General features: G+C 44.3%; 1 protein-coding gene across 1 annotated transcript; it reads right to left on the bottom strand.

Annotated features, from left to right (window-relative positions):
* Window positions 1-692: 692 nt before the first annotated feature.
* Window positions 693-20,949, bottom strand: LOC311509762 (plexin A3-like; the record flags this gene model as incomplete). Its single annotated transcript, XM_084575194.1, has 6 exons — window positions 20,940-20,949; window positions 4,474-4,907; window positions 4,039-4,229; window positions 2,749-3,296; window positions 2,499-2,663; window positions 693-875 (listed from the first exon to the last, which is right to left on the bottom strand). Coding segments are annotated over exons 2-6 (1,386 nt in total), but the record flags the coding sequence as incomplete, so codon positions are not given.
* Window positions 20,950-24,650: the final 3,701 nt, after the last annotated feature.

The raw sequence follows: 24,650 nt of genomic DNA, 5'->3' as shown, positions 1-24,650 counted from the left end.
AGTCACATTGACTTGTTTGTAACGAGTGGAAGTGTTACTATGTTAACCTGCATTGTCCCTATCAAATAAACTAAATTAAAAAAAAAACACGATGCCGACCACGATGCTAGCCACGATGCTAGCCAGCATGAATGTCAGAGTCTGAACCATGGAACCAATCAGAGATGAGACATTAAAGCATGATGGGTGATGACTGAAGTGATCATGTGGGGAGGAGCTGACACCTCCTGACAATCATCATGAATTGATGCCTCTGGCTGCAGAAAGAGGAGGAGGAGGAGGAGGAGGAGGAGCAGCAGGTGCAGACACACATCAGTGTTATTGGAATAAAAGCTTTAACTCCCCAACGTCTCATTAACCAATAACGGCTTAGCTCCTTCTCAGTGCCACAGCTGATTGGCTCATTTCCACTAATTCACTTTGTGCTAATGGAGGAGGAGGAGGAGGAGGAGAAGGATGAGGAGGAGGAGGAGGAGGGAGCATTGTTTTTAAGAAAAGCTTTCAGTGTCAGTTTGAATCTGCAGAGAACGAGTGAAACTAGATTTAACTGAGATGAGATGAGATGAGATGAGGGAGCACCGTCTCACCTCTACTCAGCCTCACCTTTAACGACGTTGGCCGACACCAAACCATGTGGCTCAGAGTTCATTCTCTCATCATAGAGCACCCCCCCCCACATCCCTCCCCCCTACCTTCTTCAGTTGTCCACTCCTGGTTCCTACAAACACCACCATGTGTTCTCCGTAGGTGTAGGCCGCCACGGCGCCCATGCCCTCAGTGCGGTCCTCGTACAGCGGGCTTCCTTCGATCGCCATCAGGCCTCCGAGCGGCTGGTTCAACACCTGGCCGCAGAAATCGTCTCCGATCTGCTTCGGCTGTGGACGGAAGAGGAGAAGGACATTAACCACCTGAGATAGGACGGAGGCTTCGTCCAGACCTCTGCAGGTAACCTCAACCCTGGGACAAGACTCTGGAGACGACAGTTTGTCCACAGAAGACAAAAGCACAATGTCCTCCCAGCTGTGAACATGGACATTTGAGGTTGTGTCCAAGAAATCAGGACTTGTTGTGTTTGTAGAAGACGTGTCCTCCAAGTGTTCAGCTCTAAACACTTGGAGGACACGTCTTCTAGTCCGGTCTGTCTCATCGTGTCCTTTAGGAGGACATTTCAGGACCTGGATGAACCTTCAGACATGTTGAAGCTGCTTCTCAGCATCACAACAACAACAACAACAGGAAGTGATTTATGCTAAAACTAGCATGTTAGCTCCTGGTTTTCTACAGAATTATTTTAAATATACTGATGTTTTAGTTTTTATTCATGACAGCATCACGTCCAGACACAGATCCTCAGTCTGACGAGTCCACCTTTACTTCCTTTAGTTCCTTTAATGTGACTGGTCTCTAGGTTCATGGAGGATCTGAAGGTGTTCCAGAGAGAAGAGGGAGGAGAAGGTTTATTCCAGGGTCCCTCCCTCTCTCAGAGGTTAGACACCACCCTGTTATTAGAGGCTGGATGGAAACACTGTGGAGTTAAAGATGGACTCACTGAGAGGAACCAGGGACCAGGAAGTAGAACCAGACTGGAGCTGATCTACAGTCCTCTACCACTGATGAATGAATGAATGAACGCGTTCTGGTTCCTTCAGAGTTTTTATACGAACTAAAGAAGCGACGTCCTGATCAGCATCAGGTTCATTCAGACGTTTTAAATCATCTGATATTAGTTATTTATTTTAGCTCCACCTCTGAACTTCTTCTTCTTCTTCTTCTTCTTCTTCGTCTTCTTCTCCTTCTGTTGTCTGTTAATTGTGTTCACCCACACAACAACAACACTGACTCCTTACAACCAACACACACCTGGAGCTGGAACCCAACCACAGTCAGGACGTCCTCCACACAAAGACACGGACACGTCCCCTGTCACGTCCTAACATACATGCATGAACACACACTAACACACACTAACACACTCCCCACTGTTTATGATAAAAGAAGGAGGTCAGTCTGGACGTAAGCCCCGCCCCTTCACCCCCCCCCCTTTGGGTCACTGTCTCATATTTCATCAGCATGAGTCTGATTGGCTGTGACTGGATGGTTGCTGTGGGCAACTTCGACTCCAACCAAGAGTCCAGAACTCGTCTCCTGGCGGGTTTCCCTGCCTGGTTGCCACGGTTACCGCTGCAGGCCATTACCGCCATGAATGAGAACATCAGCCCCCCCATGACCTGAAATAACCCCACAGCGGGAACAGAGACTCTGGGTTCAATCTCCATCAAGGAAATAAAATGATAATAATAAACAACTTTATATTTTTATATTTCAACATGAAGTATTTATATTTCTATTATAACGAGGTGTCTGTGAGTAAAGCTGAGCTAAACACAGGTTTCTGATCTGAGGACAGTAAATCATCATCACACACAATGACAAGCTTTTATTTTATATGTGGACGTGTCTAAACCAGAGACGTCCCCTCAACGTCTCCTGTCTCTCACCGTGTGGATGCAGGCCAGCTCCTTGTTGAGTAACCACGGTAACGAGAGGCGTCCCTCGCCACGGTAACAGGAGCGGATCCTCTCCCTCATGGCCAGGTTGATGTTGTGGAGGGTGAACAGACACAGGACCGTCTCCCTCGGGGGGTTAGAGCGATTCTTCTGACCCTGAAAACAAAAAGAGTCCAGGATCAAATCCAACCCCAGAGACCGAACCGTCCAATCAGCACGAAGGACGATGAGGACAAGTCACCTGAGAGAAGACGACGAACAGGATGTCGTCGTCCTCGGACAGACCCAGAGCCTGGGCCAACCGCCGTCCCGGTTTCTGTTTGTAGGCCGCCTGGACCAGCCGGTACTCCACGCCGTCCTTGGTGCAGCCCAGAGGAAACTCCACGTAGGAGTAGAACTCGGTGTCGTTGGAGCACATCCTCACGATCTTAGAGGTGAAGAACTTCTCTCCGCCGGCGTCCATCTGCGTCAGCTGAGTGTCCAGCTGCAGCGTCAGGAAGTAGACGTAGGAGCGGCTGGAGAAGCCGTAGACGTAGTAGATGTCGAAGGCCGGGTAGAGCGACAGCGTGTCCGACGGGATCTTGATCTGCGACGACACAAACTCGTCCTGGTAAATCAGAGAGAACATTTCGACGTTCTCTTCGTCCGCCACCAGCTTCCTGCTCGACAGCGTTGGGAAATACTCCGACTTCCCGTCGATGGCGGCGCCGATGAACAGACGACTGCTGCCCTTCACCGGCTTCTTCCTCCTAGGGTCAGACATCCAGTCATCCTCCCCGACCACCACGCCTGCAGAGAAACACAGGGAGTCACAAACCAGGACCCAGGAACCCCATGAACCAAGAACCATGGACCAGGAACCCGGGAACCACATGAACCAGGAACCACATGAAACATGGACTAAGAACCAAGAAATGTGTTGCTGAGTATGTCTCTGGACGTCTCCAGGATCTTGAACTAATTGAATGAACGTCTAGCTGTCAATCATCTGCTGTAGGACAACGTCTAGCTGTCAATCATCTGCTGTAGGACAACGTCTAGCTGTCAATCATCTGCAGGTTGAAACACTGGAGCAGATTTAATTTAACGAGTGTTTCCGGATCGTTGAAAAGCTTTAAATGTTTGGAGCTAACCAGACTAGCAGAGGATTAGCCCCTGTTAGTTTAGCCACAGCTCATGCTAACATGTTTCACTGAAATATTACACATTTTGTGTTAAGCTAGTTTCAATACTTCCTAAACCTACTGGACACAAGAGACAGACATAAAACTTCAATCTGTCGAGCTAATGCTACTCTGGGTTAGCAGTTTGAGAAATAACATTAGCCTGAGTATCATCTCACCACCATCAGATCTAAAGTTAGCATAGCATCGGTTAGCTGATAGCTTTTATAAAGGAATTTGAGAAGCAGAGTGGTGGCAGGTGGTTTTGTTAGCATTGGATCCAGTGCATCTTTGTGCTAAGCTAGGCTAACACCTCCAGAACACATCATCTCATCTGACTCTGGAGCTCCGCCTCCTCTCCAACCTACCTGCCATCCCATCAGCCTCTCTGGCTCCAGACAGGTAGTGCTCCTTGCGGTGATGCGGTTCTCCCAGTTTGAAGAGATCCTCCAGTCTGAGGAACTGACAGACGCCCTGCCAGATGGAACCGCACGCCACCAGACGGTTCCCAGAGTAGTCCATCAGCAACAGCTTGTTGACGTTGTCTGAAGACTCCAGGCTGAGGACGGACAGGTCAGAGAGACAGACAGGTGAGACTGACAGGTGGAACAGGTCAGAGAGACAGGGGAGACATGTAAGAAAGACAGGTCAGACAGGACAGAGGGACAGGTGAGACGGATGGGACAAGTAAGAAAGACAGGTCAGACAGGACAGAGGGACAGGTGGGACAGGACAGAAAGACAGGTGGAACAGACAGGTGAGACTGACAGGTGAGACAGGACGGACAGACAGGTGAGACAGACCGGTGAGCGCAGGCCCTGACGCTGGGCGGAGGGTAACACTTGGCGTTGTCCTCCACAGGTCCGGTCATGTGACTCCTCAGCTCCGTCAGATTGGCCGACAGCTTCAGGACTCGGTTGACGGCGCCGACGAACACCTCACCTGTCCTCCGGTGGACGGTCAGGTGGGTGAGGGAGGTGTCAAAGGCTCGGTACACCACCCTGGATGACGCCTCAGACGGGGAGGGAGGAGCAGCCGGGGCAGAGCGGAGGGGGGAGGAGAGAAGGAGGAGGGAGAGGAGGAGCACTGGAGAGGAAAGCATGGTGGACAGAGAGAGGAGGAGGAGGAGGAGGAAGAGGAAGAGGAGGAGGAGGACAGGATGGAGGGACAGAGGAGGACAGGAGGGGAGAAGAGCTGGCTGCAGGTCTGATGGAGAGACAGCTTCACTGGGACATGGCTGCAAAAAGACAAAGAGACATTTCCTTCAGTCTGGACACTACGTCACCATGACAATGGACAAACATGGAACATGAAGGTTTATTTATTACCAGAAACATAAATAATGAATAAATAAGTCAAGACGTCAGACTGTGAGACGCTGGACAGACACACGTCTTTATGACGGTTCATCAGCTCTGACTAGAGTCTGGACCTGGACCTGGACCTGGACCTGAGATCTGCATCATCTGAGGAGTCTCTAGACATTAATGGATCATCAAAGAACCATTGACAGGAGACAGGATCAGAACAGGTTCCTCCAGGTCCAGGTCCAGGTCCAGGTCCATGTCGTTAACAGACATCTTCTGGGTCCAGATGTCTTTGTCTCAGCTCGTCTTTTAGGAGGACATATCAGGACCTGGATGAACCACCTCCTCCTCCTCCAGCTGGTTTTGTTTACCAGAAACCAGAGACAGTTATTGATCTGTTTCCGTCTGTTGTCTCGTGATTCACTGGTCTCCATGGAAACGTCTCACAGCATGTTTCTATCTCTGTGAGGACATTCCATTCACATAAAACACTCCCTGACCCCTGACCTTTACTCTACACCAGGTCTGAACAGGTTTTAAACCTCTACACCTGTAAGGACGCCTCCAGCGCTCTACGTAAATAAGTCAGGGACTTGTCTCAGTCTGGTCTTCACATCACATGTTTGTGGACAAAGGAGCAGACAGAGAGACAGACAGAGAGAAAGAGAGACAGAGACACAGACAGAGAGACAGAGACAGAGAGACAGAGACTGAGAGACAGAGACAGAGACAGAGACAGAGAGACAGAGAGACAGAGACTGAGAGACAGAGACAGAGACAGAGACAGACACAGAGAGACGGAGACAGAGAGACAGATGGATGATAGTGCGTTACTGTATGTGTTAGACCTGGTTCAGACCTGGTTCAGACCTGGTTCCAGAGTTCAGACCTGGTTCAGACCTGGTTCCAGGGTTCAGACCTGGATCAGACCTGGTTCCAGGGTTCAGACCTGGTTCAGACCTGGATCAGACCTGGTTCCAGGGTTCAGACCTGGTTCAGACCTGGTTCCAGGGTTCAGACCTGGATCAGACCTGGTTCAGACCTGGTTCCAGGGTTCAGACCTCTCAGAGTGTCTGAGGTTATAGAAGATGTTTAAATATGGATGAATTTAAACCTCCTAAATGACTGGATCAGAATCTGGATCAGAACATAAACTTCCAGAACCGTCCGACCGAGTTCTACCAGAACATAAACCTCCAGAACCGTCCGACCGAGTTCTACCAGAACATAAACCTCCAGAACCGTCCGACCGAGTTCTACCAGAACATAAACCTCCAGAACCGTCCGACCGAGTTCTATCAACCAGCTCAGTGTCAGACCTCCTGACCAACAGGAAACGGCAGCACAATGAGTCTTTGTTGGTTCATTCATTCACACAGAGGGGGATGGGTTCATAGCCGCGGTGGGGCAGAGACAGGGCAGGGGGGTGGAGTCAGGGCAGGGGGGTGGAGTCAGGGAAGTTGTATACTGGTTCTTGGTTCTATACCTGGTTCTAATAATAATAATAATAATAATAACTAGATGATAGCAAGCGATCATTAAGGGGTCCATGCTGTGGGGAAGTCGTTCCCAACCCAGAGCCACTAGTCACCTGTAGCGCCCCCTAGAGACCAAGGGTCACAAAAGTTGGGGTGTTTGTACAGAATCATATTATTATCAATGATATCAAGTCTGATTCAGTTTGGGTATATACTTCACAAAATATTAGCTTTGGAGTTATACTGTTCCACGCCATAAAAACTAATTATCCATTAACGTTGTAATCAATAACTCTGATAAAGTTCTTCAGAGAACTTTTCATTATCTTTGTCCATAAATGGAACATGCCAAGTTTGGTGAGAATTAGAAGAACGGGCTAGGAGGAGTTGATTTTGCTTTGAGGTGCAATTTTTTTCAAAATGGCGTAAAAAAAATGGCAGGCGGAAATGGGCGTGGCCTAGTCCATTAGAACCAGGGCTATATAAGGAACCAGAGGGAGAACGAATTTTGTTTCTGGGACACACGGTTCTAGAGATATGAGCCAAAACGTAAAGTGTTTTATTATAGCGCCACCTAGCTGCAGGCATGTGTAATGACACCTTGGTAAAGTGACATGATAGGACTTCTACCACGTCACCAGGTTTGATGCCTTTCACCCTGCAGCTTGTCCTGAGCAGACACTTTAGCTACGCCGATGCATGGACAACTAATAATAATAATAATAATAATAATGAATACAGTACTTCTCTCTGCTCATTACTGAGACCTGGACCTGGTTCAAGACCCAGAACCAAGACGGGCTAAAGGAGACGATGGACGACGGAGAGACACCACAAAACTACAAAGAGGTTGGTTTGAAACATTTATTAAACAGACAAGAACTCTAGAACCTCTAGAACCATGACGTCACAACCAGTTCTGGTGTCACTGTTTATCCTCCAGTGTTTGTTTAACTGGAGCCAACATGGCCGCCGACGGAGCCGCTCAGGGTCAGACATGTTTAGACGATCAGAGTCTCTGGTTTCTGTCAAAGGAGGGGACATCTTAAAACAGGACCAGGGCTTTAGACAGGGCCCCCACCTTTAGACAGGGCCCCCACCTTTAGACAGGACCCCCACCTTTAGACAGGGCCCCCACCTTTAAACAGGGCCCCCACCTTTAGACAGCGCCCCCACCTGTCCCCCACCTTTAGACAGGGCCCCCACCTGTCCCCCACCTTTAGACAGGGCCCCCACCTTTAGACAGGGCCCCCACCTTTAGACAGGACCCCCACCTTTAGACAGGGCCCCCACCTGTCCCCCACCTTTAGACAGGGCCCCCACCTTTAGACAGGGCCCCCACCTTTAAACAGGGCCCCCACCTTTAGACAGGACCCCCACCTTTAGACAGCGCCCCCACCTTTAAACAGGGCCCCCACCTTTAGACAGGACCCCCACCTTTAGACAGCGCCCCCACCTGTCCCCCACCTTTAGACAGGGCCCCCACCTGTCCCCCACCTTTAGACAGGGCCCCCACCTTTAAACAGGGCCCCCACCTTTAGACAGGACCCCCACCTTTAGACAGGGCCCCCACCTTTAGACAGGGCCCCCACCTTTAGACAGGGCCCCCACCTTTAAACAGAGCCCCCACCTTTAAACAGGGCCCCCACCTTTAGACAGGACCCCCACCTTTAGACAGCGCCCCCACCTTTAGACAGCGCCCCCACCTGTCCCCCACCTTTAGACAGGGCCCCCACCTTTAAACAGGGCCCCCACCTTTAGACAGGACCCCCACCTTTAAACAGGGCCCCCACCTTTAAACAGGGCCCCCACCTTTAGACAGCGCCCCCACCTGTCCCCCACCTTTAGACAGGGTCCCCACCTCTTTAAAGTTGTTTGGTTTAAAATGAAAAGAAGTTTTTGCTCTGACAGAGGAGGAGGACGAGGAGGAGGAGGAGGAGGAGGAGGATGAGGAGGAGGATGAGGATGAGGAGGATGAGGAGGATCCAAGCAGAGTTTGGTCGTTGTCCAACTAAACCGTAAACACTGAACTCATTCATTCATGGTGACCTCTGACCTCTCCACATAGTTCCATTTATCCTGGACTAAACGCTGGATGTGTCCACCGAGACGACGCTGGACAGAGTCTGGACTAGGGATGCAAATTATCGAGTAATTCATTAATCGATAGTTGTTTCATCTTATCGATCGATGATCGATTAATTGATAAGCGGCAATTTTTCTGAGAGGCTGAATTTCCCTCTGAATAGGTTCTATCTACAGAATATGTTTGATATGCTACCAAAATGTTATTCCCTGCCCTCAAGTAAGCTCAGAATAAATCTTTAATTAATTATAAAATAATTAGTATAGTAACACAAACTACAGCTAATCTGCACAAAAAGTTATATTTTAAATGAATAGCTTATAAATAGAACAATTATACACTGACTTGTAACGTTGGATTCAGAGGAAGTTTACTTGCAGTTACACCAACTGACCACTGAATAGACCTTTAATGGAGTAGGGCAGCAGAGAGCACTCTAGAGGCTGATATGCAGTTCCACCGTAGAAACCATTGCATTAAAGAGAAAATGACTTTTTAGTAGCTGTCCACTGTTGTGACCGCTATGCACGAGAGGGCTAATCAAAGATTTATTCTGAGCTTACTTGAGGGCAGGGAATAACATTTTGGTAGCATATCAAACATATTCTGAACCACTCGCTGTTTGTAGCACGGCTGAATGTGACATATTAAGGTGGTAATTTAATGAAGTTGTGGAGTTGTTGTACTTTAAAATACTTCCACATATTGTGCATTTGGCGTCGTTGTCGTCATTGACCAACTTTTGCCCTCTTCATCCTGTCAGTGTACCGCTTCTCGTTTGTCTGTTGTCGTCGTCAGAGCCCTGCTTCGCTTGTGTTCCCGCGTGTGCATCAAGTACATCTGGCGTCAAGAGCGCCCCCACGAGGACTGCCGGGGAATTACGGGTTCAAAATGCAATTAATTGCAATTAATTCATTTTAATCGAGTAATTTCTTATCGACAATTAATCGATAATCGATTAATTGCTTGCATCCCTAGTCTGGACTCATCTTCAGAGACACAGGATTAAAGAGCAGTGATGCTAACTATAGGCTAACGCTAACAGAAGACCAGCTCTGCTCCAGCTAGAGACCAGCTCCCCTCTCCGCAGGAGCTAGAGACCAGCTACCCTCTCCGCAGGAGCTAAAGACCAGCTCCCCTCTCCGCAGGAACTAAAGACCTGGGGCCTCATGTACTAACAGTTGCGTAGATTTCCTTGTAAATCGTGACGTAAGTTCAGATTTAGAAGCATTTCGAAGCACATTTCCTTTGTACATCCCGATTGAACGTACCCGACTCCTCCCTGTCCACGCCCATTTTAAATATGGAAATTATATTTAAATTGACTCTGCACCTGAGATTCCCATCTCTGCGCGATCAGAAAACGAAAACATAAGAATGAGTAAGACGGTAAAGAAGAAGAACTTCACAGAAATAGAATTGGAGACGCTACTCACTGGAGTGGGGATGCGTAAAATGTGTTCTTTGGCACGCTGCCACAATGTTTACTTGCATTTGCGCATCACGTATGATCTTCCTGTTGACATTTACAAATTCATGCGATGGCGCTTTTATAGCAATGTGTGTGCAGTCGATAGCTCTGATTACATTCAGAAAACCGTCTCTCGCTGCAGATTGCTCTTTAATGTTGACCTGTTCAGATGCATTGTGGGTATCTGATATACCTGGCTGATATGTGGATAACTCCGTCCCACACTGCTGGCACGGATCTGCTCAGGGTCGACCGGCACAGTCCCGATCGGTCGGAGTAATAGTTTTCACATTTATGACAGTTTCCCGGCATCACCTCTAAGTGTCGCCAAAGGATCGATATCTGTAGAATCCTACTTACGCCAGCCACGTCGTTGGCGTAGCCACGTACAAAATTCCCGGACATTTCACTCTTGATACATCTGAACTTTTACGTGAGCGAGTACTTACGTAACGTTTTTGTACTTGAGCAACGTTCGTACATGAGGCCCCAGCTCCCCTCTCCGCAGGAGCTAGAGACCAGCTCCCCTCTCCGCAGGAGCTAGAGACCAGCTCCCCTCTCCGCAGGAGCTAGAGACCAGCTCCCCTCTCCGCAGGAACTAAAGACCAGCTCCCCTCTCCGCAGGAGCTAGAGACCAGCTCCTCTCTCCGCAGGAACTAAAGACCAGCTCCCCTCTCCGCAGGAGCTAGAGACCAGCTACCCTCTCCGCAGGAACTAAAGACCAGCTCCCCTCTCCGCAGGAGCTAGAGACCAGCTCCTCTCTCCGCAGGAACTAAAGACCAGCCGCCCTCTCCGCAGGAACTAAAGACGACCAGCTCCCCTCTCCGCAGGAACTAAAGACCAGCTCCCCTCTCCGCAGGAACTAAAGACCAGCTCCCCTCTCCGCAGGAGCTAGAGACCAGCTCCCCTCTCCGCAGGAACTAAAGACGACCAGCTCCCCTCTCCGCAGGAACTAAAGACCAGCTCCCCTCTCCGCAGGAACTAAAGACCAGCTCCCCTCTCCGCAGGAGCTAGAGACCAGCTCCTCTCTCCGCAGGAACTAAAGACCAGCCGCCCTCTCCGCAGGAACTAAAGACGACCAGCTCCCCTCTCCGCAGGAACTAAAGACCAGCTCCCCTCTCCGCAGGAGCTAGAGACCAGCTACCCTCTCCGCAGGAACTAAAGACCAGCTCCCCTCTCCGCAGGAGCTAGAGACCAGCTCCCCTCTCCGCAGGAACTAAAGACGACCAGCTACCCTCTCCGCAGGAACTAAAGACCAGCTCCCCTCTCCGCAGGAACTAAAGACCAGCCGCCCTCTCCGCAGGAACTAAAGACGACCAGCTCCCCTCTCCGCAGGAACTAAAGACCAGCTCCCCTCTCCGCAGGAGCTAGAGACCAGCTCCCCTCTCCGCAGGAACTAAAGACCAGCTCCCCTCTCCGCAGGAACTAAAGACCAGCTCCCCTCTCCGCAAGAGCTAGAGACCAGCTCCTCTCTCCGCAGGAACTAAAGACCAGCTCCCCTCTCCGCAGGAACTAAAGACGACCAGCTCCCCTCTCCGCAGGAACTAAAGACCAGCTCCCCTCTCCGCAGGAACTAAAGACCAGCTCCCCTCTCCGCAGGAACTAAAGACCAGCTCCCCTCTCCGCAGATGCTCGAGACCAGCTACCCTCTCCGCAGGAACTAAAGACCAGCTCCCCTCTCCACAGGAACTAGAGACCAGCTCCCCTCTCCACACCACTTTAACTTTGACAAGAAAACTGGATCAGGACGCCCCTGGTATCATGGTGGTATGTTAGTGGTTAGGGGTTGTCCCGGGGATAAGACCTCTAACTGTCTGGTTCCAGCACAACCCGGGCCACCTGCCCAGATGGACTGGTTCTCTCTGGTTCTCTGCTGTCATTGACATGACTTACACTCCATTACCCAGAGGGCACTGGGTGGAGTGGTGTTTGTCAGTTTCTAACTTCATTTAGATCCAACCCACCAGACACAGCAGATAGCACTCATGAGTGGTTTAGTTGAGCTCTGTCCTCTGGAGGACTCTGGAGGACTCTGGAGGACTCTGGAGGACTCTGGTCTAGTCTCACTGATCTGATTCAAGATCTCAAAAGAGGTTCTTTAAAACTAGCTTGATTCATTTCCATCAGAACAACCTGATCAACCTTAGTCCACTGCCTCCAGAGGACATCTCGGAGCTAACGGCTAAAAGCTAACAGCTAAAAGCTAATGGCTAACGCTGTTTCAGACACTAAAACCAGCTCCTGTTTGATAAACGACCGTTGTCTGAGGTTTATGAGTCAAAAGTTAAAAGACAGAAGTCTGGTTGTCATTGGTCAGGGTTTATAAATGTGATCAACAGAACTGTAACTTAGCAGCCGATAAATGACGATCACAGCGAGAAGCAGGAGCAGTAGAAAGCTTTTAGTGTCTGTGGTCCGTCTGAGACGTGCTCGCTGTGGAAATCCAGTACGACCACAGGTTTAAAATAGGCTCAGCTGCTCTGAGGAAACACTGCAGCTCTGCAGAGATGACGGTTAAAGAGACGATCGTCGTCCACCAGGTCAGAAATGTTGTTATTTATCAGGAGAGTCGACAAAAAGACTCTGAACCCTGAACTCTACGCATCATTCAAACCTTCACTTATCACTGACGGCTTTAAACTGATAAAACACACTGAGGACTCTTCAGGGTTTTGTTCACGTTAAACGTCCGTGACGCCAAATCATTAGGAACACTATGCAGATGACTCCCAGCTGTATTTATATCTCTAGTCACTTAATAATCAGTGAAGATGGATGACCTGTAACCTCTGATTATTGGTCTAAGTTGAACTATTTCTGACATGATCATTAAAAGATGCTCATCCATTCACAGACAAGACGTTTACATAAAGATAGATTATTATATATATATTAACGATGAACTACAGATTTAACATCAGCATCAATCTCATTTATTTCATCTGTTCTAAATGAACCTTAAAGGATGTTTCTCAGGTTTTTAATCCTCTCATCAACATGGACTGAACTAATCAGCTTCTTATTATTCAACCTGTCCAACACAAAGACACTTCCTGTCTCAGTTCACGTCCACAGTAAATGTAGAGAACTAAGTTCTAGTTGAGAACCATCAGATCAACCTGTCCTTCTAAAGGTTCTCCATCCAGTTCTCTGCTGATTTGATCAGTTTAGTGTCTACAGGGCGTATTACTGCCCTCTACAGGGGCAACTAGTTACTACCACCACACTTTAGCTTCTGCTTTCTTTCCACAGCGTTACAGCTGCTTTCATCACTTCCTGCTTCCACAGACACTAGAGTTTGTGACGTACACATTATTAACACGTTGACTATGACTTGTTTATAGATAAATACAAAAAATACAATACAGTGGTCCCTCGTTTATCGCGGGAGTTACGTTCTAAAAATAACCCGCAATAGGCGAAATCCGCGAAGTAGTCAGCTTTATTTTTTACAATGATTATAAATGTTTTAAGGTTGCAAAACCCCTCACTACACACTTTATACACTTTTCTCAATAACTTGCAAACATACCGCACTTCAGTCACACTGCCAGCGATCAAAGATACTGTATATGTAAATTTGGCAAGCTGAACGCATTCTGTACTGTACAAGAGACACCGTACGGAGGAGATTGATTGACAATGGTCTACAGTCCCTTAGCCAATCAGGACGCAAAAGACGACACGCGGGCTCTCCCTTAGCCAATCAGGACACAGAAAACAATGCGCTGTAAAAAAAAAAAAAAAAAAAAAAAAGCATGCAAAATTGCACTAAAAAAATCCGCGAAACTGCGAGGCCGCGAAAGGTGAACCGCTTTATAGCGAGGGACAACTGTAAACGAATAAAACCAACAACAGCTTTCATCCACCAAGACACATGTTTATTTACCTCAGACAATTGGACCCAGACTTTATTTACTCTATTCTGTCTTTAAGTGTTTTCTGTCCCTCTGTCTGTCTACCTACCTGTCTGTCTGTCTGTCTGTCTGTCTGTCCGTCCACCTGTCTGTCTGTCCGTCCACCTGTCTGTCTGTCTGTCCGTCCACCTGTCTGTCTGTCTACCTGTCTGTCTGTCCATCCACCAGTCTGTCTGTCTACCTGTCTACCTGTCTGTCTGTCTACCTGCCTGTCTGTCTGTCTGTCTGTCTGTCCACCTGTCTGTCTGTCTACCTGTCTGTCTGTCTGTCCGTCCACCTGTCTGTCTGTCTGTCTGTCGACCTGTCTGTCTGGCCTCATCAGCCACCTTCATCATATATCATCTCATCTCATCTCATCATATCTCATCTCATCTCATTTCATCATATCTCACCTCATCTCATCATATCTCACCTCATCTCATCATATCTCATCTCATCTCATCTCATCATATCTCACCTCATCTCATCATATCTCACCTCATCTCATCATATCTCATCTCATCATATCTCACCTCATCTCATCATATATCATCTCATCTCATCTCATCTTATATCATCTCATCTCATCTCATCTTATATCATCTCATCTCATCATATCTCATCTCATCATATCTCACCTCATCTCATCATATATCATCTCATCTCATCATATCTCATCTCATATCATATCATATATCATCTCATCTCATCATATCTCATCTCATATCATATCATATATCATCTCATCTCATCATATCTCATCTCATCATATATCATCTCATCTCATCTCATCTCATCATATCTCATCGTATCTCATCTCATCTCATCTCATCATATCTCATCATATCTCATCTCATCTTATATCAGATCTCATCTCATCTCATCTCATCATATATCATCTCATCATATCTCATCATATCACAGCATACTCTTGTCTTGTCAGGATGAGGACAGATGTCCCCTATACCGCTGTAGAGACGTCTTCTTCCTGACCACAGACCAGCTGCTGGAGGTCAGAGGTCATGGACCAGGAAGTGGAAGTGTCAGCTGATTGTTTCCTGTATGTTCCTCGGCTCATCCTGAGAGTGTGTGTGGTATTTGTCCTACTATCTTTGTGAGGACATTTACCCCGAGAGAACAGGGCCCACACAAAGAGGCATAAACATGAGTGTGTGTTGTCCTGTGTTCATTGTGTCACATCTGACATGAGAACAACACGTTTCATTTATTCATTAAAAGCAGATGGACATTGTAGTCCTCCTTCATAAAGACTTGTACTTCCTTTAACTAAAAGACCTAAAGAAGAAGAAGAAGAAGAAGAATAGGAAGAGGAGGTTTTTATTTATGCTGAGCTCTGAATTTATTCCTGGCGTCTGAAGAACATCTACAGTTTAGAGACAGTAGAAGAAGAGAGGACTGGTTAATGAGTCTGGTGATGAGTCAGCTCTGAGGAAAAGCTGACTCATCAGAACCAGTGTTTAATCCAGACTCTAATTATAAATTAATAAAACACACAGAGCGGTTGATTGATGATTAAATCCACTCCTCTCTGATCGATACTCCAGACTGATGTTAAAGATGGCCGTCACCACAGACCGACTATCTGAGTCGTCCATTAATCGTCTGGTTCACCACTAAATAATAAACTGTCTTCATCTGTGTCGTCCTGTAGACAGTCACATTAGCCTGAGGAAGCTAACATGCTAACATGCAGCAGACACAGGGAGAACATGGAAACTCCACAACCTTCATGTTGTGATGTTAACCACTGCTAAAGGTTGCTAACGCCCACTACTGTAAATCTACCTGGTTTAGTTTTAGAGTTATGAGCAGAAACACACCATCAGTCATTCAGAAACAGACACAGTGTGACCTTTGACCTCTTCATTGAAGTATTTACTACATAAATAGGATCAACTCAATAAATGAATAATAAAAAGAAAGTATGATAGAACCAAGCAGAACCCAGCAGAACCAGTCCTCACATGACTCCATTCAGATCAATCAGAGGATTTTATGAATCGTTCCCAGTTCTGTTAGAATCAGCTGATGGATTTAGATCTGATTAGTTTTAATAATCAGGAAGTCAACGATGATTAGATCAATGATGAATAGATCAACGATTAATAAATCAACGACGAATACATCAACAACTAATAGATCAACGATGAATAGATCAACAACTAATAGATCAACGATTAATAGATCAAAGACGAACAGATCAACGATTAATAGATCAACGACTAATAGATCAACGATTAATAGATCAAAGACTAATAGATCAACGACGAATACATCAACGACTAATAGATCAAAGATGAATAGATCAACGATTAATAGATCAACGACGAATAGATCAACGATGAATAGATCAACGATGAATAGATCAACGATGAATAGATCAAAGATGAATAGATCAACGATTAATAGATCAACGACTAATAGATCAACGATTAATAGATCAACGATGAATAGATCAACGATGAATAGATCAATGATTACTGATATAAACCTGATGATTATTGATGATATAAACCTGATGATTACTGATGACCGATATATACCTGATGATTACTGATGACTGATATAAACCTGATGATTGTTGATGATATAAACCTGATGATTACTGATGACTGATATAAACCTGATGATTACTGATGACCGATATATACCTGATGATTATTGATGATATAAACCTGATGATTACTGATGACTGATATAAACCTGATGATTATTGATGATATAAACCTGATGATTACTGATGACTGATATAAACCTGATGATTATTGATGACCGATATATACCTGATGATTATTGATGATATAAACCTGATGATTACTGATGACTGATATAAACCTGATGATTATTGATGATATAAACCTGATGATTATTGATGATATAAACCTGATGATTATTGATGATATAAACCTGATGATTACTGATGACTGATATAAACCTGATGATTATTGATGATATAAACCTGATGATTATTGATGATATAAACCTGATGATTACTGATGACTGATATAAACCTGATGATTATTGATGACTGATATAAACCTGATGATTATTGATGATATAAACCTGATGATTACTGATGACTGATATAAACCTGATGATTACTGATGACTGATATAAACCTGATGATTACTGATGACTGATATAAACCTGATAATTATTGATGATATAAACCTGATGATTACTGATGACTGATATAAACCTGATGATTACTGATGACTGATATAAACCTGATGATTATTGATGACTGATATAAACCTGATGATTATTGATGACTGATATAAACCTGATGATTATTGATGATATAAACCTGATGATTATTGATGACTGATATAAACCTGATGATTACTGATGACTGATATAAACCTGATAATTATTGATGATATAAACCTGATGATTACTGATGACTGATATAAACCTGATGATTACTGATGACTGATATAAACCTGATGATTACTGATGACTGATATAAACCTGATGATTACTGATGACTGATATAAACCTGATGATTATTAATGACTGATATAAACCTGATGATTACTGATGATATAAACCTGATGATTATTGATGACTGATATAAACCTGATGATTATTGACGACTGATATAAACCTGATGATTATTGATGATATAAACCTGATGATTACTGATGACTGATATAAACCTGATGATTACTGATGACTGATATAAACCTGATGATTACTGATGACTGATATAAACCTGATGATTACTGATGACTGATATAAACCTGATGATTATTGATGATATAAACCTGATGATTACTGATGACTGATATAAACCTGATGATTACTGATGACTGATATAAACCTGATGATTATTGATGACTGATATAAACCTGATGATTACTGATGACTGATATAAACCTGATGATTACTGATGACTGATATAAACCTGATGATTACTGATGACTGATATAAACCTGATGATTACTGATGACTGATATAAACCTGATGATTACTGATGACTGATATAAACCTGATGATTATTGATGATATAAACCTGATGATTACTGATGACTGATATAAACCTGATGATTACTGATGACTGATATAAATCTGATGATTATTGATGACTGATATAAACCTGATGATTACTGATGACTGATATAAACCTGATGATTACTGATGACTGATATAAACCTGATGATTATTGATGACTGATATAAACCTGATGATTATTGATGACTGATATAAACCTGATGATTATTGATGACTGATATAAACCTGATGATTACTGATGACTGATATAAACCTGATGATTATTGATGATATAAACCTGATTACTGATGACTGATATAAACCTGATGATTACTGATGACTGATATAAACCTGATGATTATTGATGACTGATATAAACCTGATGATTATTGATGACTGATATAAACCTGATGATTATTGATGATATAAACCTGATGATTATTGACGACTGATATAAACCTGATGATTATTGACGACTGATATAAACCTGATGATTATTGACGACTGATATAAACCTGATGATTACTGACGACTGATATAAACCTGATGATTATTGACGACTGATATAAACCTGATGATTATTGACGACTGATATAAACCTGATGATTATTGACGACTGATATAAACCTTATGATTATTGATGACTGATATAAACCTGATGATTATTGATGACTGATATAAACCTGATGATTATTGATGGATGATATAAACCTGATGATTATTGATGACTGATATAAACCTGATGATTATTGATGACTGATATAAACCTGATGATTATTGATGACTGATATAAACCTGATGATTATTGATGACTGATATAAACCTGATGATTATTGATGATATAAACCTGATGATTACTGATGACTGATATAAACCTGATGATTATTGATGACTGATATAAACCTGATGATTATTGATGACTGATACAAACCTGATGATTATTGATGACTGATATAAACCTGATGATTACTGATGATATAAACCTGATGATTACTGATGACTGATATAAACCTGATGATTATTGATGATATAAACCTGATGATTACTGATGACTGATATAAACCTGATGATTACTGATGATGACTGATATAAACCTGATGATTATTGATGACTGATATAAACCTGATGATTACTGATGACTGATATAAACCTGATGATTATTGATGACTGATATAAACCTGATGATTACTGATGACTGATATAAACCTGATGATTATTGATGACTGATATAAACCTGATGATTATTGATGACTGATATAAACCTGATGATTACTGATGACTGATATAAACCTGATGATTATTGATGACTGATATAAACCTGATGATTATTGATGACTGATATAAACTTGATGATTATTGATGACTGATATAAACTTGATGATTATTGATGACTGATATAAACCTGATGATTATTGATGATATAAACCTGATGATTACTGATGACTGATATAAACCTGATGATTACTGATGACTGATATAAACCTGATGATTATTGATGACTGATATAAACCTGATGATTATTGATGACTGATATAAACCTGATGATTATTGATGATATAAACCTGATGATTATTGATGACTGATATAAACCTGATGATTATTGATGACTGATATAAACCTGATGATTATTGATGATATAAACCTGATGATTATTGATGACTGATATAAACCTGATGATTATTGATGGATGATATAAACCTGATGATTATTGATGACTGATATAAACCTGATGATTATTGATGACTGATATAAACCTGATGATTACTGATGACTGATATAAACCTGATGATTATTGATGACTGATATAAACCTGATGATTACTGATGACTGATATAAACCTGATGATTATTGATGACTGATATAAACCTGATGATTATTGATGACTGATATAAACCTGATGATTATTGATGATATAAACCTGATGATTATTGATGACTGATATAAACCTGATGATTACTGATGACTGATATAAACCTGATGATTATTGATGACTGATATAAACCTGATGATTACTGATGACTGATATAAACCTGATGATTATTGATGATATAAACCTGATGATTACTGATGACTGATATAAACCTGATGATTATTGATGATATAAACCTGATGATTATTGATGATATAAACCTGATGATTATTGATGACTGATATAAACCTGATGATTACTGATGACTGATATAAACCTGATGATTATTGATGACTGATATAAACCTGATGATTATTGATGACTGATATAAACCTGATGATTATTGATGATATAAACCTGATGATTACTGATGACTGATATAAACCTGATGATTATTGATGACTGATATAAACCTGATGATTACTGATGATCAGGTTGTGATTGATAACCTCCATCCTGGTGGTCTGTCAGGATCAGCATCGATCAAGGGGTCCAGGACCGGGTCCGGGACCGGATCCAGGACCGGGATCGGGACCATAGGATGTAGGATCGTGGATCAGACGGAGTCAGAAAACCCCTCTGGATCCGGATTCGACGCTCGGTCTGTTTCCATCGTTTTTCTGCCGCCTTCCCTTCTTTGTTCTTCGGTAATGGATCGGCGTCTGGAGCCGTGCTACCTCCCAGCCTCCCCCCTCTCCCCCCTCTCCCCCCCCTCCACCACACACACAAACACTGAGCGGATCTTTACGCGTCGAATCTAACGCTGGAAAATGGAGGAAAAACGCGACAGAGGCCGAACCCCGAGAGCTGCCCCCACCGGGGGTATCCGCCTCCCCCAGTCTCCCCTATTCTCCATTATTCTCCCCCACCGGCTGCGGGCTAAAAAGTGTTAAAGAGACATTTCCACGCGTGAAAAGCTGCAGCAGAAGGAGCAGATGAGGGTGATGATGGTGGTGGAGGAGGAGGAGGATGAGGAGGTGGGGGGGCGAGGCGTTTTCCCCCCAAACATCCACACACACACACAAGCTGCACCCCCCATCCACCCCCCCACACATGAAGAACATCCCCGGCCCCTCCACCCAGACCCCGCGGACCCCTCCGGACCTACCTGGACGGGAACGCGCAGAAAAGTCCAATCACGGCTTTAAATCCTCGCTCCCGCGGTTCTCCTTTAATTCCCTCTCATGGACGCGGAGCGCGTGGGGGTCAGCTGAGAGGTTCCGGTCCGGTAAAATAAAAAGTCCCGCGTTTAACCCAGAGATTAATCCAGAGAGCGGAGCGGAGCGGAGCGGCTCTCCCGGGTACACACAGCCTGCCTCGGCTTGGCTCGGCTCGGTCTGCCCCTACTCCACCACAGCCCGCCCCCCGGCCGGACCCTACCACTACATACCTCACAGGAGGGGGGAGGCACGGGTAGAGGAGGCCACAACCACCGATTAAACCTCGATTATTCGGTTTATTAAAACCTCGACCCACAACCGACATCATTCGTATTAATGTAGGATCAAAGGCACAGGAAGTGTTGATGAGATAAAGTCCAGAAAACGACGTGGAAGCAGCTTTTTAACCCCCCCCGTCATGTTCTCAGTGGTTCCGTCCACCTTCTTAATCTACTGTTTTTCTCTTCCAGATGTGGACACTGGAAATATATAATATAATATAATATAATATAATATAATAATTGTTGTTTAATAAAGGAGGAGGAGATTAAAAGAAGAAATAAAGAGACTTAATGTCTCTGATTGTCAAAATAACGTGAATATACCAGACAGCCATGTTGGTTGTAGTCCTTTCATTTAAAGTTTTATGTTTTTGTGTTTTTTATTTGGGGTTTAATCTGATTCGACCATCATATCATATTTACTGGTGAGTTTTATCTGAACCAGGTCAGGTTTATCCTGAAGCAGCAGAGAGAACATCAGGAACCTGTAGAGGAACCTGTAGAGGAACCTGTAGAGGAACCAGGAACTACTCGTCGTGGATCACTGAGATCCCTGGTCGGGTCAGATTCCTCTGAAGGTCCAGGTTCATCAGAGTCAGAGAAAAGTTTCCAAGATCTTTGCAGTCGCTCAGTGTTTTTATGTTTTGGTTTACTGTTGAACTGTTTCCTTCAGCATCCGTCACTAGATGTGAATAGAAAGAATAGAATGTCTTTATTGTCACTATACACATGTACATGAGATTAAAGCCGTCACCAATAACAGTGCAAAAAACAAAAACACAGTATAAAAAGACATATGAAATACATGTGTGTTGCAGTCAACAAGCGCTAACAGGAGCTAAAAGGAGCTAACATGAGCTAATAGAAGCTAATTAGAGCTGATAGAAGCTAACCTTTAGTTAACAAGAGGAGCTAATATGAGCTAACAAGAGCTAATAGGAGCTAACAGGAGCTAATTGAAACCGAGAAGAACAAACAGAAGCTAACAGGAGCTAATAGACGCTAACCTTTAGTTAACAAGAGGAGCTAATATGAGCTAACAAGAGCTAATAGGAGCTAACAGAAGCTAATCGAAACCAAGGAGAGGTAATAGAAGCTAACAGGAGCTAAACTATAGTTAACAGGAGCTTGTTGACAGGAGCCAACATAAGCTAATAGAAGCTAACAGGAGCTAAAAGGAGCTAAGTTATCTGGCGCTAACAGGAGCTAACTGAAACTAAACTTTAGTTAATGAGCAAGTTGACAGCAGCCAACATAAGCTAACAGAAGCTATCAGGAGCTAAAGTGAGCTAAGTTAACTGGAGCTAAAGTGAGCTAATAGAAGCTAAACTTTAGTTAATAATTGGCAGGAGCGAACATAAGCTAATAGAAGCTAACAGGAGCTAAAAGGAGCTGAGCTAACAGGAGCTAACAGGAGCTAACAGGAGCTAACAGGGGCTAGGAGGAACCAAGAGATATGTGGTAGCAGTTGCTGAGCTTGCTAGCTGTGGAGGCAGTGATGTGATTGGCTGAAAGGTGAGCAGTTACTTCCTGAAATCAGAGCCACGAGGATGGTTCGAGTGTGATGAGGAGCCTTGGGCCTCAGGCTGATGTGGTGGAGCCTAAAATAAGAATCCAGGTTTAGACTGAGGTTAGCATTAGCCTGTAATCAGCTGACAGAGCTGCCTCTCTCTGTAATTTACTTAATTGAAGCCACTTGAGGGTCTCAGCCTCTGTTCGTCCTCCTCTTTCTCTTGTTTCCTTCAGAGGAGGAGGACGTCTGGAGAAATAAACCAAATCATAAAATGTATTTTCCAGAGTAAACGGATCTACCGTTAATCTGTTGAAGCCTGAAGCAGCAACGGCCCTCGCAGAGTGTGTGTGCGAGCCCACTTTACTCATGTTGTGGGGACAAGTGTCTATTTACACTCACACACTTTGAGGACCCTCCCCCCTTATGAGGACACTCTACAGCCGAGACTTGGTTCAGAGTTGGTTTAATGGGACGTCCTCTGAAGGGAGGTAAACATGTGTGAGTTTAATGGGACGTCCTCTGAAGGGAGGTAAACATGTGTGAGTTTAATGGGACGTCCTCTGAAAGGAGGTAAACATGTGTGAGTTTATGAGGAGCAGAAACTCTTCTCTTTATTTATTTGAACTTATTTCCAGAGTTTATGATCCTGAAGCCACACCGCTCCCTGATTGGTGGAGACCAAACCCTGAGCATGAGACAAGCTGTGTAGTTGTGTAGTAGTAGTCACGTTGTAGTCGTGCTGTTGTTGTGTAGTAGTTGAGTGGTGTAGTTGTTGTGTAGTAGTAGTGTAGATGTTGTGTAGTGATGGGGTTGTTATGTAGTAGTTGAGTCGTGTAGTTGTTGTTGTGTAGAAGTGTAGTGGTGTAGTTGTTGTGTAGTAGTAGTGTAGATGTTGTGTAGTGATGGGGTTGTTATGTAGTAGTTGAGTAGTGTAGTTGTTGTGTAGTAGCATAGTAGTGTAGTTGTTGTGTAGAAGTGTAGTGGTGTAGTTGTTGTGTAGTAGTTGAGTGGTGTAGTTGTGTAGTAGTAGTGTAGTTGTTGTGTAGTGATGGAGTTGTTGTGTAGTAGCATAGTAGTGTAGTTGTTGTGTAGTAGCATAGTAGTGTAGTTGTTGTGTAGAAGTGTAGTGGTGTAGTTGTTGTGTAGTAGTTGAGTGGTGTAGTTGTTGCGTAGTAGTAATGTAGTTGTTGTGTAGTGATGGTGTTGTTGCATAGTAGTGAAATTGTAGTAATGGGGTTGTTGTGTAGTAGTGGAGTAGTGTAGTTGTTGTTGTGTAGTAGTGGAGTGGTGGAGTGGTATAGTTGTTGTGTAGTGATGTAGTTGCTGTGTAGCAGTGCAGTGGTGTGGTTGATGTTGTGTAGTTGTGTAGCAGTGTAGTTGTGTAGTTGTGTAGTAGTAGTGTAGTTGTTGTATTGTGGTGGAGTTGCTGTGTAGCAGTGCAGTGGTGTGGTTGATGTTGTGTAGTTGTGTAGCAGTGTAGTTGTGTAGTTGTGTAGTAGTAGTGTAGTTGTTGTGTAGTGGTGGAGTGGTGGAGTGGTATAGTTGTTGTGTAGTGATGTAGTTGCTGTGTAGCAGTGCAGTGGTGTGGTTGATGTTGTGTAGTTGTGTAGTTGTGTAGTAGTAGTGTAGTTGTTGTGCAGTGGTGGAGTTGCTGTGTAGCAGTGCAGTGGTGTGGTTGATGTTGTGTAGTTGTGTAGTTGTGTAGTAGTAGTGTAGTTGTTGTGCAGTGGTGGAGTTGCTGTGTAGCAGTGCAGTGGTGTGGTTGATGTTGTGTAGTTGTGTAGTTGTGTAGTAGTAGTGTAGTTGTTGTGTAGTGGTGTAGTGGTGTAGTGGTGTAGTTGTTGTGTAGTGATGTAGTTGCTGTG

Source organism: Chelon labrosus (assembly GCF_963514085.1).
Source record: "Chelon labrosus genome assembly, contig: SCAFFOLD_67, whole genome shotgun sequence".
Classification (NCBI taxonomy): Eukaryota; Metazoa; Chordata; class Actinopteri; order Mugiliformes; family Mugilidae; genus Chelon; species Chelon labrosus.
Note: the sequence above shows the minus strand (reverse complement) of the source record. Positions and strands in the feature narration are given on the sequence as shown.